At 43.5% G+C, this 16,429-nt stretch overlaps 1 protein-coding gene across 1 annotated transcript; it reads left to right on the top strand.

Annotated features, from left to right (window-relative positions):
- Positions 1-2,787: 2,787 nt before the first annotated feature.
- Positions 2,788-13,706, top strand: LOC139639450 (solute carrier family 45 member 4-like; the record flags this gene model as incomplete). Its single annotated transcript, XM_071513542.1, has 12 exons — positions 2,788-2,967; positions 3,562-3,752; positions 3,887-4,082; positions 4,253-4,717; positions 5,136-5,407; positions 5,869-6,030; positions 6,165-6,264; positions 6,694-6,774; positions 6,912-7,042; positions 7,643-7,711; positions 7,814-7,968; positions 8,117-13,706. Coding segments are annotated over 12 exons (2,201 nt in total), but the record flags the coding sequence as incomplete, so codon positions are not given.
- Positions 13,707-16,429: the final 2,723 nt, after the last annotated feature.

The following is a 16,429-nucleotide window of genomic DNA, read 5'->3' as shown; positions in this document are numbered from 1 at the left end:
TGCACTAAATTACTTTTTCCACACTATGACAAAGTTTCATAGTGCCCAGCTGTAGTGAAGTGTTTTACTTCTGGTTCACTGTGGCTCTTAAAGTCCAGTGCTGTGGTTACTGTGCCATGATAAAAAAATAAAATAAAATAAACGTCTGAGTCTGGGATATCAGCTGCTTAAAAATCTAAAAGTAAATGTGAACCTTGTGAGATGTTTCCACTCATACTGTTGTGTACTGGCCTGAAAACACAGTAATGTAGTTTGTACCGTATGGTGAATGCTTTTATCTAAAGCACCTCAGAATACCAAGAGTAGATAAACCTCTAGTAATTGACAGCCCAGAGGGAATTGAACCCCCAACCCTGACAGTGTTAGTGCCTTGCTCTACCCAGCATGCACTAGTCCCACAGAGGAAATGGAAGCACAGGACGGTTTCTTCCTGTGAGCAGTGGAGCATCACTTGTGCAGAGATTGATGTTACCCGGGTCAAAACCCTCGGCTTATTACATCAGCAAAACGTCATTCCAAGGTCGTACGCATCCAATTAACATATTGATCAGCTGCCAATCATCCACACAGCTATTGATCTCTGGGTTATCTATATCAGCGTAGTTCCGGACGCAGTGTCGTCAACCATGTGTTGCCTGCGCACAGACACAAAGACACACACATACAAACACATGTATACACACTACATACACAGTGTCATTAATCATGTACACATACACACAAAGTCAAGAGTCAAGATAACCCTTTATTACCCCTGGGAGGGAAATGGAATGGAAACAAAATGGGCGATATTTTCTCCAAACAAGATGGGCATTGGACAGACTGGGACCAAATTGTTGTGGAGATCACAGTGGTCACAGTGATCACATAAGGTCTAAACACACCACAGAGTTATTTACGATAGTTGGTCAAATTTCCATCTACAGCTTCCTCGTCATGTGTGTCATGACTGGAAAGACGGATAGAAGTGGTTTGAGGAGAGTTTATGTTAAAATGTGTCTCTAAATAGAACATAGATGAACTGTCAACGAAATCATCAATAACAGAAAGCAGCTCCCATAGTGCTGATGCTTGTCAGCAGATTCGATTCTATTCTATTCTATTCTATTCTATTCTATTCTATTCTGTTCTGTTGCTCTGTCAGTATTATTGTGTCCATGCTGATGGTGGCTTTCTGGAAAGCTTCCGTTAGAGAGGTGGCACTCAGGTCGTTCTAGGGCACCAGTGAGGGTGTGTGTGTGAGAGAGAGAGAGAGACAGAGAGAGAGAGAGAGAGGAGGGAGACAGAGAGAGAGAGAGAGAGAGAGAGAGAGAGAGAGAGAGAGAGAGAGAGAGAGAGAGAGAGAGAGAGAGAGAGAGAGAGAGAGAGGAGGGAGACAGAGAGAGAGAGAGAGAGGGAGACAGAGAGCCTTGCCAGCGGGGGGTGACATGGGAAAGGGGCAGTGACCTGTATCTGTGTGAGAGAGGAAAGAAAGAAAGAGAGAAGAGAGAAAGTGTGTGTGTATATGTTTTTTTGTGTGTATATATGAATGTGTGTGAACAACACAAGGCGACATGGGAAAGCTGTAGTAACCTGTGTGTGTGTGTGTGTGTGTGTGTGTGTGTGTGTGTGTGTGTGTGTTGACATGGGAACGCGGGAGCAGGCAGTTCACAGGGAAATGCTTCCTGTTTGCTCCCCCTCTCCACCAATCACAATTCACTTCCTGTCTGTCTGCCGGGCTAGTGGGTAGCGTCGCCACTCCATTGTCCCGTACACACACACACACACACACACACACACACACACACACACACAGGTGCTCCTACTATGGAAGTTTTTGTTTCACACACGTTAATGGAGTTCAGTTTGTAAAGTCATGCTGCGTCAGACCGCCTGTGATATAACGCACACACACACACACACACACACACACTGAGCAGCTTAAGGGCTAGACTAGGTCACAAATGTAATGAGACACACACACAAGGTCACACACATCATGCAAAGCACTATGGGAAATGTGCAGTGACCTAGGTTCGTGTGTGTGTGTGTGTGTGTGTGCTGCTGAAGTAACTCACTAATCAGATATTGATCAACATGTGCACGGTTCTGACCAGGGTTACATCAATATAACAAGTCAGATGTTTGCCTGCGGTGTGTGTGTGTGTGTGTGTGTGTGTGTGTGTGTGTGTGTGAGAGAGAGTGAATGGGAGAGAGTGAGAGAATACTCAACTACTACATTTTCATGAATCTCTTACTGTATTTTATATTCTAGAATACACTTCTAATAATATTTACATGAATCCATTCTTTTTTCTTATCATCGTTATTAATCTCATCATTATTGATTACTACCAAAGCTTTGGCAATATATACTGAATTGTATTTAATGCCAATAAAGCTCTTTAAATTGAATTGAATTGAATTGAAAGAGAGAAGACAGGCATGACATGTTAGCTTATTATCAGTGTCCTGCAGAAATTGGGGAAAAAATTGTTTATTTTCCACTGGCGCCCATGTATTTTTGGAATACATTAGAAACGGTTTGACTTGGTCCCAGGATCAATTAAGAAACTAAACACAGACAATATTTTCCATATTATTCCATCTAATTAACCTCTTCTTTTCCTCTCCCACTCCCTCCTTCTTTCCTCTTTCTCCCTGCCTCATTCTGTCCCCATTCTCTCTCTATTTTTTCCAGTTTAACTTTTGATGTGCTCTCTGCTAGGTTTCTAATGCTGCTTGGACCTTAGCAATAAACAATACACAGATTTCAGAATAAAGATCCTCTGTGTCTGTCCCCATCAGGTCTGGCGCTGGGTGACGTGCAGGGCAGTCAGCCAATAGGAATAGTTCTTACTGTGCTGGGGGTGGTGGTGTTGGATTTCTGCGCAGACGCCACGGAGGGACCAATCAGAGCTTACCTGCTAGACGTGGCCGACACGGAGGAACAAGACATGGCGCTCAACATCCACGCCGCCTCAGCAGGTAGATCTGATACACACACACACACACACACACACACACACACACACACACACACACACACACACACACACACACACACACACACACACACACACACACACACACACACACACACACAGACACACACCTTCCAGACGTGGCTGGATTCACAGAAACATGAATCACTTGTTGTTGTTTTCACTTGTATTTGCTCGTTAATTCCATTCCACACCGTTTTTTAATTTAGTGACTCATGGGACTGGCCAGCTGTCTTTGAATCTGCCTCCCAGAATTCATCAGCGATTTGTTGCTTTACTCATGTGGGCACTATGAAAGCATAAGCTAAAAGGTGTTCAGCCCACAAATTAGCGAGTCCAGTCTGAGAGTTTGATGTGTGCAGGCTGGCTTCACACTGGCGTCTCAGAGGAAACCACCGCCAGTCCCATGAATGGTGGAATTCAGATGGTCATGTGGACAACGAATGATGAAAAGTGAAAATGAAAATGAATAAAGCACACGCAGAGAAAGAGAGTGGACACACACCTTCCTCTCTTATTCTTCTCTCTCTCTCCTCCCATTGTGTGTGTGTGTGTGTGTGTGTGTGTGTGTGTGTAGGTCTAGGCGGTGCGGTGGGCTATGCTCTAGGAGGTCTAGACTGGACACACACCTTCCTGGGAGCGGCCTTCAAGTCCCAGGAGCAGATCCTGTTCTTCTTCGCTGCCATCCTCTTCTCCGGCTCCGTGGTGATGCACCTCCTCAGCATAGAGGAGCAGCAGTACTCCCCCCAGCATGACCGGCTGGACCAGGTACTGTGTGTGTATGTGTGTGTGTGTGTGTGGATATGGGTTTTCCTCAACATGATGAGATTGGTCAAACATAACACATAAATTAAAGTTCTCCTCTCCTCTCCTCTCCTCTCCTCTCTCCTTTCCTCGCCTAGGAGAGTCCAGAGCCCGCCCACCCCCACCCTTCAGCCAATGGCAGGGCCGGGCTTCTGCACGGTGCCGCCCCCCAGCTGGAAATGATTGGAGAAGATGACATGATTGACAGCTACGACCTCTATGACCCCTACGGAGATGACCAATCAGAGCGTGGGGACATGGACATGGACTTCCTGGAGGTGGAGCTTGTGAGGAGTAAGTTCATGGACCCTCCCTCTCCAAGTTAAAGTAACGGTGTATCAGCGATGACAGATGTCACTCCAGATCTCCTCTTTTTGCCCTCTCTGTCTCTGTCCTTCGTTATCATGTCTTGATTCCTTACATCTAAACTAATCATCACTCTGCTCCTGTCGCTCTCTCTCCAGGTAAAAGTGACAGTGTTCTAGCCATGGCAGACGCCACTCTCGACCACCTAGACCATGATGCATTGTTCCTGCGCCACATAGAGCCGTCCATCTTCGCCGACCGCCTTTCGCCCTATCACGGCTCGCCTCCTCCTACGACCGCGTCCTTCTTCTCCACCAATCGCAGCTCTCCCCCGCCGGCCAATCTCAGACGCAGCAGCAGCGCAGGCAGCCAGGATCTGCTGCGCACCCAAAACAACAACCACCAATCGCACGCTCCGGGGACCAGGATATCCCGCCTCTCTGCGTTCTTACAGGAAATGGAGCATGATGACGGACAGGAGGCGTTGCTAAACAACCAGCTTAATGAGCAGCGGACGCCGAATGGTCGGCTGTTTGCCAATGTAGTTAATGCTAACCGGGTTAGCACTAGCGCTAACGGGCTGAGCACTAAAGGACAGGCTCACCGTGCTGGAATGATCAAAGGTAGGTGCTGATTATAATCGTTTTTTTGGTTACATCACTCAGTGCAATTGTAGATTTACTACTTTAGTACTTTTTTATTCTTTCTATTATTTATTTTTGTGATTAAGTTTTTATTGAGATTTAAAGGAACATTACAGTGGTATTACAGCAAAGCCATGAAAATATTTACCTAATGGCACAGAAACACCCCCCCCAAGCCCCTATGATCTCTATTAAAAAGAAAGAAAAACAAAGAGAATAATTAGAAATTGAAAGAAAACAATACTCTACATAGACATCACCTTTTTTTTATTCTCCATATTTTTTTTTCCACCAAAGCTGCCATCAGTAGCGCCTCCACCTTTTCCCAATGACAGCAATCTGTATGTAGAAGAACAATTGTCCATCACTTTTAACAATCTTCCGTCTCTTCTTCCAGCTGCGAGTACGGGAGCCTCGATGCGCCAGTCGCGGCGCCGCCACACCTTCTACCGCCAGCCGTCCTGCACCTTCTCCTACTACGGCCGGGTGGGGAGCCACCGCTACCGCTACCGCCGGGCCAACGCCGCCTTGCTCATCAAGCCCTCCCGCAGCATGAACGACCTGTACGAGGTGGAGGCCAGACACAGGAGGAGGAACAGGCAGAGGAACAGGAACCGCAGCGGAAACACCAACTCCTCCAGCGGAGACACAGAGAGCGAGGAGGGGGAGGTGAGTGACACTAATCCTGAGTGAAGGAGAGGGGGAAGGGAAGATTGGGTGGGTGAAGAGAGGAATAGACCTCAACCCTGTCCCTTATCCCACTAGTAGAGGTAGAGGAATAATGATGGATGGATGGATGGATGGATCGATGAGAAGCAGGAGAGAGGAAGGGATGGAGTGAGAAGTAAGGGAGGAAATGAGGGATGAACAGGGAGATGAATAATGGCCTCTTGTTTTTAGGCAGACACACAACACACAGCTATCTTTATTGGAAGTTTTTCAGTACAACACTAACAGCAACAAACAGGAATAGAAAAGAGACTACGACAAATGTTATCACACTCATGACCTGATCTCTCTCCCTTTTTCCCTTCTCTCCCTCTCTCTGTCTGTCTACACCCCCTCCCCTCTCGTTGTCTTCTCTCTCTCTCTCTTTCTCTCTCCCTCCGTCTCTGTCCGCCTGTCTGCAGGTGGAGACCACGGTGCGGCTGCTGTGGCTGTCCATGCTGAAGATGCCTCCGGAGCTGCTGCGGCTGTGCGCCTGCCACCTGCTCACCTGGTTCTCCATCATCGCCGAGGCCGTCTTCTACACCGACTTCATGGGACAAGTCATCTACCATGGAGATCCCACCGTACGGGCAAAAACAGCTAGACACACACACATATACACTTGCATACAACACTTACATACAAAACTAACCTTCTCTCTTTCTCTCTCTCTCTCTCTCTCTCTCTCTCTCTCTCTCTCTCTCCCTTCCTCCCACAGGCTCCTGCTAACTCTACAGCGTTAGTTAATTACCATAGAGGAGTTCAGATGGGATGTTGGGGACTGGTTATATACGCCATGACCGCTGCTGCATGCTCAGGTAACACACACACACACACACACACACACACACACACAAGTTCAATTAACTTTCAATTCATTTATTTCGCAAAGTAGATTTTCTTCAAAAGTCAATGATTGAAAAACTTTTGACATGAGAAAATCATGATATCCAACCTAAGAAATAATTCAGAATGAATTTTCTGTCACTAGTGAGTGAATTGTGTTTATTAACATTTAACTTGAGTTGAACAAGCATTGATTCTAGGCTCAACACACACACACACACACACACACACATATCGCCTCATTAACACGGCAATGCATCACATACATGAACGCTCACACCATACACACATGCATGAGCACGTGCACACACTTGTTGGACGAATAATACATCTTGACATGATGAACTCTAGATCAAACAATCAGCTGACTTTTATCTCTCCCTCTCCATCCCTTCATCCAGCTCTCCTTCAGAAGTATCTAGACAACTTTGACTTGAGCATCAAGGTCATCTACATCCTGGGAACTCTTGGATTCTCCATAGGTAGGAACCACCATCAGAATAGAATATAATGGAATAGAATAGAATAGAATGTCAAGTTTGCTTTAAGGGAAGAGCAGCTGACAAGTAACTCTGGGAGTTCTCTGGCTAAAGTTGTTTTTTTTTTTTCCCCTCCATAGGAACCGCTGTCATGGCGATCTTTCCCAATGTGTACGTCGCCATGGTGATGATCAGCAGCATGGGCATCATCTCCATGAGTATCTCCTACTGTCCGTATGCTCTGCTAGGCCAATACCACGAAATGAAAGAGGTATACACACACACACACACACACACACACACACACACACACACACACACACGCACACACTGCACATACACCTTAAAGCAATATTCCACTTAGTTTTAATACAGAGGTGATTCGGCTCTTGACCGCCATGAAAACCAGAATATAAACTAATCACCAAGATCTGATGCAGCTGGACGTCTTGTACAACAATAGCCTGAAAACTTGTCAAATGTTTTAGAACATAATTTTTCCCAAATAGCATTTTTATTGATAGAAGAGAACATAGTGGAGGGATACAATTTAGGAGAGATAGTTCCTGTTTGGGAGACTGGATCTACTTTTATTCTTAAATATTTTAGTGTAGAAGTCATTTTTATTTTTTTTTATTAAATGCTTGTATGGACAGTGTCCTAAAATTAAGAGATACACACACACACGCACACATACAAAAACTGATCATTAGGACTAGTAATTGTAACGGCAACAATGATTTTTTGTTTTGCGATGATGTTGTGGAGGCCACTGTCACTCACACTTACTTCAGCTTCAGCTTTTACTGAAACCTAACATTTCTTTGTCTCTCTCTCTCTTTCTTCCTCTCTCTTTCTCTCCCTCCTCCAGTACATCCAGCACAGTCCTGGTAATTCCCGGAGAGGCTTTGGCATCGACTGTGCCATCTTATCCTGCCAGGTCGGCCTTCAACACTTTTTTTGGTGATAAACTCTGTCTGTAGCTCTGTGTGTATTACATTGAGAAAACTGTGTTGTAATATAATGCGTTGTTGTTTTCCAGGTGTATATCAGTCAGATCTTGGTGGCCTCGGCTCTGGGTGCGGTGGTGGAGGCGGTGGGCAGCGTGCGCGTCATTCCCATGGTGGCCTCAGGGGGCTCCCTCCTCGGGTTCCTCACCGCCTTCTTCCTGGTCATTTACCCCACGCCGCACCACGGGTGAGAAAACCACCGGGCTTACATCAGGCTCATGAAAATTTGCTGCATGTCACCCCTTCCTTTAAATCTTCAAAAACAGCTGAACTTCAAGTTGTGATACATAAACAGCAAAATTCAGTGTGGAAATGATTGTGATTGTGATTGACAGGGAGGGGGAGTCGGCCAAAGCGTCGGAGAAGCGGGCGTTGACGGTGCCGGACAACACCAACAGCGGCGGCGGCGCCATGGCTGTCACCGTGGTTATAGAGAAACCCAGCTTCCTGAAACTCAACAAGAAGGGCAAGGCCACCACCACCACCACCACCACCACCACCTCCTGTCACGTGGAGAATGAGTCCACTCTGTGATTGGTCGGCGGGATTCGACAGACCGGGAGTTACAGGTTACCGCCGAAACAAATGACGTCACCTTCAACATCGAGCTAAGGACGCCCCCCTCCTGCTGCCACTTACTGTCAAGACTGAGTAATGAATGCTGGGAAATAAAAAATAAAATAAAAATAAAAAACAAAAAAAACACAGACAGAAGAGAGAGAGGAGGGTGGTTTGCCTTAGTCTGGTCTGGCACCTGCTCATCTTTTCCTGGCTTTGACTCGTTTGCTCTGATCCAATGTGGTTCAGCCGCTTTATTTCTGGATCTGAAGCAAGGTCTTACATACATTCTGAGGTCATGTCATGATTTGTTGAAGTGAGCAACTCATTGTCCGGCATGGGACCAGCGTTGCACCGCACCAGCCTGCCCCACTGGGTCCGACAAGGCGTTCTGGTCCCAGTGCCGTTCCCGCTGTCGCCGAAATAATTCCTTCCACATAGCCGTCAAGGAAACTTGATTCACTTGTCAGGGTCGTCCAGAACTGAATGATTCGTAGATCGTGGTCTTACAGGACGATGTAGTTGTTGTTGTTGTTGTTGTGGAGAGAAACAGTCGTCTCTCTCTCTCAGGGGCTCTGGGAGGTGCTACTGAGCAGCCGCCTGGACAGGAAACTTCAGGGGACTCGCATACATACGCACACACACACACACACACACACACACACACACACACACACACACACACACACACACACACACACCTTCCTTCCACATTATCATCGGGGTCAACACGGACGAATGAAAACCTGAATACTGAACATTAGTCCTCGAAGCTGCAATCATGTGAAAATGCTGAAACTCGTTCTTCCTCGCTGACGGACCGGACGCTTGAGTCTTCGCTCATCGCCGGAGACGCTGAGTGACATGAGAGAGAGTGTGTGTGTGTGCCGACTGGGCGTCTCCTGCAGAGGCACCGCGCTCGCCAAATGAAACCCAACACGCTCTGCTTTGCGGGGACTTTGACAGGACTCTGCGACTGTAGCTTTAAGACTTTGGAGACCTTTTTAAAGCAGCGTCTCTTGAATGAAACTGTGGGGCAGGGCCCGAAATGTGTCTGTTTCTTTTGGGTTCCCCACATGAGAAGTTTTAATGAGCCTGGTTCCCGGGGAAAAAAAACAAAAAAAACATTACTGAGCTTGAGTCCCCAAATGGTATGTGGGCCGGTTTCTTTTCGCCCTTTCCTCCACATGGCAAGAGTGCTAACATGTTTAATTGAGCCTTTTTCCCCAAGGCAAAGACCACATTTACTCAGTTTGGGTCCTGCAGTAACAATATTATGAAGGTGTAGAGTACGGGTGTAAGCTCTTTTGTGTATTTAAAGTTAAAAAAAAACAATATGGACACTGACCTCCATAAGAGTGAAATTCCAGTAAAGAGGATAGATGCAATACGTGCAGTATACAGGGCATTACTACCCCCAAAAGATTAATTTACTGATATATTGAGAAACCAGAGTAATGTTTTAAAATCTTATGATGTTCATGTTTGTTTTGAATAATCAGACTAACCTACATGCTGCATGTTAGAGGAGCAGAGAAGAGAGACAAACCAAACAACAGAGGAGAGGAGAGAGGTGGAGTCAGCCTTTTGTTCCCTCTCCCTCCCTCTTTTTTTTTATTAAAATTTTTTTTGTTTTGTTTTTTTGAAAATGCCGTCAGCACAGTGTTTGCGTGTCACTAACTGCACATTAGCTGAGTTGCTGTTGTTGTTGAAGGATCATTTGAAATCCTCTCTGAGACTGTGGGGGTGTTGTGTTCGTTCTCCTCAGAGCGCCAGAAGGACGGGGCTTCCTGACACTCTTGGGGCTATTCCATTGGATCCAGTTTCTGTACCAATGTTCATCAGAGACTGGAGTGGGTCACCAGAATATTAGAATGGATCCTGAGATTTTGAGAAGGTTAAGAAGGCTGAATAAATGCCTCTATTCTTGAGAATTAGTAACCTATAATAACAGGGTCAGTTTTGTTACATTAGGTTGTTACATTTTGAAGTTGAAAACAAAGATCCACTGAGGAAAACTAGAGGAGTACAAGATCTATGGGGGTTTGCTTTGCAATCCTGGAGTTGCTTTGCTGGTTCCGCTGCACTGGGCCAACTTAATCAATCACAGAGAAGTAGATGAGAGGATTTCAGATGCTACTGAGCTCTGCGATGCGGCACGATACAAGACAGCTGAGTGGATGTCGGACAGAGTGCCTGCTTTAGGTAGAGGAGACGAGGAATGAAGAGAGGGGTGAAGGGAGAGAGGGGGCTGGAGACTCGCACAAGTCTTTGTGTTAACTGTCAAGACTGTAACAAGTTTGGCAGAATTAGACTTCTGAACTTGGGCTTAACTCACAATATCATAATGTAAACAGAACCTAAATTGTAGGGCAATCCCAGCAATTCCAACTTTGTAGTAAATTTGTAGTTTTTCTGGAGACAAAGAAAAAATGCCCATAACCACAATTCTAAAATACCACAAGACCCCTTTCTTACCCCTCTCTCTCTTTCTTTAATCTTCCTCCCCGATTGGTTGGTTAAACCGAACAGCTTCAGTTAGTTTCATCAAGTTGTCCTTAGGATTTGCTTCTGATTGCACCATTTCGCATCCCCAATTGCAATTAAAACAAATGCCTACCAGGAGGGACGCAAAATGGCTTTTGCAACATGGCTGCAGATGGGAGCTGTAACATCAGATGAGATTAAAGGACGGGCGGGGGAGTCGTGGTCGCTGAGGAAGTGATGTACTGACAGGTGGATACAGACTACACCGCCGCCTACAGGTCAAATATATGACTAAACCCACATAGGGGGATCCATGCAAGTTGTAAAAAATCTAATCTCTTTTCAGTACTATTGCTATTGAGTGTAAACCAATAAGATTAAACAATCTTAATCTTAATCTTTGGAATGTTTCCGTAGCAGACGATGCTGGGCATGTAAAACCAAACTTGAACTTTGAAAGGCAAATGAAAGCATCCAGATTTTATGTGTTGTTTGTTTTCTGACAAATCAGATCAGTCGTTGCAATAATGGCCTCTGTTAATCAGGCGGGGATCAGCAGGGGATTGTGGGTGGGATTGCGGGTGGTGTCTGTGTTTCTGAGAATGTTTGTCTCGACAAAGCCGGGTTTCTTAAGGTGGTGAAATCCTTTCTCAACTGCTCTTGGTGTTTGCATGGATTTGGGTCAATTCCCTCTGAGCTGACTCAGTTGAAACATATAAATTGGAGGGAATCAAAATGTAAATTTACTAATGGAAGAACCTTTTTATTTTTAACCATTTAATTTAACAGTATAATGGAAAAGTTTGTATTTTTTTTTGTTTTAGAAGATAATTAAACATTTGATCCCTTCCATTATTTAAGGTATATTCAGTCTGTCCCAGAGTGGAATAGAGAAAGGTATTTTGCATCCTGGGTTGACCCTGCTGTGGACATGGTTCCAGTACAGGACAATGACAAAAAAAAAGGAAACACAGGTGCCATGACTATTGAAGAACAAGAGGTTTTGGAAGGCTTTCACGACGCCTAGGGCAATAAAAACTTGCTGCATAAATAATGGACATATATGTACAACTTCAGTTTAAGTAAAATATGAAAAATCACAAAATGTGGAGTTACGGGCTTTGCATGCGACAACACCGATATGCATGTGTGGAACACCAAAGTATGACTGTGTACAAATCACTCTAGCTCTTTCTTTATTGTCCTAGGTCAGGGATTTATTTTCTAATGCATGGCTGGATGTTCGTGTCTTTTGTTTGAACTTAATGTGTAAAAACAAACATGTACTCTTTAACCTGAAGCATCGAGCTGGCTCTGGGTTGGTACACTCTTAACAAGCACATGACTTTTTTTTTTTTTTTTCTGAGTGCAGTTTGAGACGATACAGATCTTGTGTTACTTTTCAACACGATGCGAGGAGTTGCTATGAAACGTGTTTGAAAAGCAACACGAGCTGCGTGTCGTCCCTGACTGCGCTCCTTGTTAAAAGTGTAGCGGAGAAACACCGGGCCGTGAATACTTGAAGTGCAACTTGAGTGTTTCTGTTCAAACGCAATGGGAAGTCTTTGATTTGGGGTTTCGTTCTGACCGTCCCGAGCCTTTTACCATTGACTCTGGAATGTTGAGATGGCTCGGCCTCTCGCTCGGCCTGCTGGGAGATTGAGTCCTTTCTTTTTCTTTTTTTTTTTTGATTCCATCAGGTGACTTAATGTTTAAGTCAATGAATGTAAAAATGACTTCAGCCTGAATCGTTTTTGTTTTGATGTTCGACAAGCCAGGGGGTCTGACATTGCACAGAACTTGCACATACTGAGTAAAAAAAAAAATATATATATAGAACTGTCTTGCAAAAAGAAGAAAAAAAAAAACTGTGGATATTTATTTTTTTGAGGTTTCTTGTCTAATAATGGACACTTTCACTTTATTTCAAGAAGAATATATTAAAAACCTTAGAGTTCTATTTGCTGTTGTGGTTACAGGAGAGACGTTACAGAAGAGGGGGGAGAGGACTGGAATGTGTGTGAGCAGTGGTGTGTGTGTGTGCGTGTGTGTGTGTGTGTGTGTGTGTGTGTGTGTGTGTGTGTGTAAGTTCACAGGTGCTCACATGTAAAGCAAGTGGCGAGCGTGTGGTAAAATGTCACCTCAGTGTTGTTGTTTTTTTGTGTCGGTTCTGGTTCTCTGTTCTTTGCAATCAGCAGGTTTACACTTAATTCTGGAATCCACGGCTGCAATACCTGAGGTTCTTTACAAGGTTCTCCGTAACTTTTATTGTCTCCGTTCCCATGTTTTAATTCAACTAGAAATGTCTCCGCTGGTCTCTGTTCTTTTTACATTCATACAGAGCCACGGATAAGAGTTTGGCCGTCACACCTTGTCACAGGCAGCCATGTTGGCTCCGCCATCCATGGCTCCCTGGCTGTTGCTAAGTAACTGATCTTTAGAATGTTGGTGATGTCATGGAGGACGCTGTTTTCTTATTTACTACCAGCAGCAACGCGGCGGCCAAACTCTCTCTATCTGTGGCCCTGCATTTAGAAAACTGTGTTGACGACGGACGATGGAGAGAGTTGCCTATATACTTTTATCTTCACAGAGATTAAATCAAGAAGAATACTTAAAGAATGGGAAAAGTATGCACAGTGTACTATATAATATGCCTTGTCATTTGAAAAAAGATGTAAATATATATATTTCTCTTTTAGTTTCTTCTTTTTTTGCTGCTATAAAAAGCTGATTATTTTTGTTAGTAGTTTTGTTTTCTATATAAAGACTGTATATATCTATACGTTGTGTAAATATGCTTGAGCCTTCATATGTAGGACTCTGGATGAACACTGTATGGAGCGCACCTTTAAAATCTCTTCAGAAGCAAACCGACAATGCCTCCTTTGTTATTATTTGTTGAATATTTTTTTAAAAACCAAAAGTTATTGGTTGGGTTGATGCTCTCTTTTTGACATTTAGGTAGATGATAGATGTTGCCAGAGGAATTGTGGATATTGCTGATATTGCAGCAAAAAAAATCTTCATAATATCTTGGAAGGATTTCTGTCTTCTGAAGGCAGCATTGTATAATAGATTTATTTGAAAGGGTGGGATGGGATTTAGATGTGACGTAAATACAGTATTAGAAGCATTAGAATTTAAGAAGGATAGACAGAAATGTTATTCACATGAAGTTACACTGTGGGAATATCAAACTACTTTTTAGCCGGTGTTGTTAAACACCTTAACTAAAAGTACTTGGTTACTTCCTAATGAAAACCAAATGGAAGACTTTTTACAAAATTACTCTAGAAACAAAAGGTTAAGACTTTTAATACTACTCAAAAATGTAGCATTAAAAAAAATCTACCCATCCAGTAACTAGTGTAGCTGTAATTGCTTACTTGCTGTGCAACCCTAACATGCCATTTTAACAGAAACTGAAGGACAGCAGTAGAAACTTTTTGTGCAGGGTTACAAATGTCTAGTGAAGAAAAATGAAACTACAGTTTAGAAAGTCAGGCACCTTTAATTTCAGTCACTGAACACTGGAACAACCAAAACTATACTGAACAACAAATTGGTAATTTGAACCACACACATTTTATTCCACTGATTTTACACATAGATCTGAACAGTGAAAAGTGATGTATTTAATCAACAGGGCATGTGTATAAGAATCAGATCAGCATATATGTATAGCAAAAACTTATAAAACAATAAACAAGACGTTTTGCTTCTCACTAGTGTTTTGCAATATTTAGCAAAGGGGCAAAAATAGGTTAGTACAAGGCCAAATGTCAAGGTATAATAAAATTTTTGAAATGAAAAAATAAAAAATAAACCAGATAATAATAATGTGCACATATAACATCAACCAAGGATAAAAAAACAAAAGCAACAACAATGACCTGCAGTCGGTTGCTGCACTGCAGGGGTTCAGGTTAATAAAATGTTAACTGCTGTCGTCAGGCAGGATTAGGGTTTGTGGCTGCTGGTCAAGTAACCTGCTGGCCTGCAGCTTCAGCACTGCTTCAACATTTCTCTCAACAAAACATCTTTACTCAGCGTCTACCAAGTGGCAAAGTGCTTACCCATGATGCTGTGTGGTCAAGCAGAAGGGAGAGGAGAGGAAGATTGGAAAATTTTGTCTGCTGTCCATGCAGAATCAGATTTCTCTTTCTCTCTCACACACACACATTCTGGGTCAAAGTCCCTCTGTCTCTCCAAACAGAGAAACCAGAGAAGGAACCTGAAACTGCTCTGTGTGTGTGTGTGTTTGTGTGTTTGTGTGTGTGTGTGTGTGTGTGTGTGTTGGGGATTCTAACCCAGACTCATCATGTGACACCAGGACCAGCTGATGTCAAGGTAGGCAATTTGTGTGTGTGTGTGTGTGTGTTTGTGGGTAGAAGAGGGAAGCAATATGAAGTAATAATAATAAGGTTCACGTGTGTGTGAGAGAGAGCGAGATTGTGTGTGTGTGTGTGCGTAGTATATGGAGAAGTATAAACTTGCCAAGTCAGTCAGTGAACTGTTACAGGGGAAAACCACTTCATTATTCTATTTAATGACACACATACATCATTCCTGCAGTTCAGTTAGCATTTGTGAACAGCGCTCTCCCAATTTAATAGTCAATAATAAACAAATTCATATTGAGTACAAGCCCGTTCCAAACAGTTTTGCCACATATTCGTTCATACTTTCACTTTTTTGTACTACAGTTTATTGAAGTGCATCTAATAGCTTGGATACAATTTTGAGAGAAATGGTTTGGTTGGAAAAGAAGAAGAAATCTTCTTCAAGTCTTGTATTTCATTTTGGGGAAAAAATAAATTCATGCATATATCGTCTTTTCCTTACACACACACACACACACATACATCACAATGTTTAAATAATGAGCCATCGTCAACTGTATCGCTGTGCTTTGTGCACAGGTGTTATCTATTTCATATCCAACACTACATGCATAGATTTTAAAATGAGTCGTAATTGTGAAAACATCAATATTTGTCACTGTTAAGGCAGTAGAGCACACAGACGGACAGGGAGGCAGTTTTCCAGACACACATGAACTCTGATGTAGAATCACCAGGTTACATGAGATATTACTGACAAAACGTTTCTACATTTCCCCTGTGGTTGTTATGTCTTTACCTAGCACTTCTCTATCATACATGATCATCCTCAAGACACATGAAAATTTGTTACATCTGTTGCCCAACTGACCTGTCACCTTGTAACCATTAGTTGCTTTTAATTTTAATGATCTAGGACTTGAAGCTTGATCTAGGAATTGAAACTCATTGTCAAGTCACTCTGGCTTTAAAAATCGAAGCCTCTAGATATGAACATTGTTCTTTATCACAGAGCTGTTAATACTGTTTTCAACTGTTTTACTGCTGCAGTTGATTGTGTGACAGTATACAGTAGTTTTAAAGTGTGTTCGCCTCATTTTTGACCATATAATCTGTTTATAATCCTGATCCAGAAGACACATGATGCTGGTGTGGTGAGTCACTGCCCTCTGGTGGAGCTGAGCTTCAGACAGCCTCAGAAGATCTGATTTTAAACTGTTGAACTCATTCAGTCTGATTTCTCACTGTTTAGACGGG

Source organism: Centroberyx affinis, unplaced genomic scaffold (assembly GCF_046629955.1).
Source record: "Centroberyx affinis isolate AG114_WGS23_722 - 3 ecotype Tasmania unplaced genomic scaffold, CSIRO-AGI_Caff_v1 ptg007312l_1, whole genome shotgun sequence".
NCBI lineage: Eukaryota > Metazoa > Chordata > Actinopteri > Beryciformes > Berycidae > Centroberyx > Centroberyx affinis.
The sequence above is the reverse complement of the archived record's forward strand: the minus strand, read 5'-3'. Positions and strand labels throughout refer to the sequence as shown.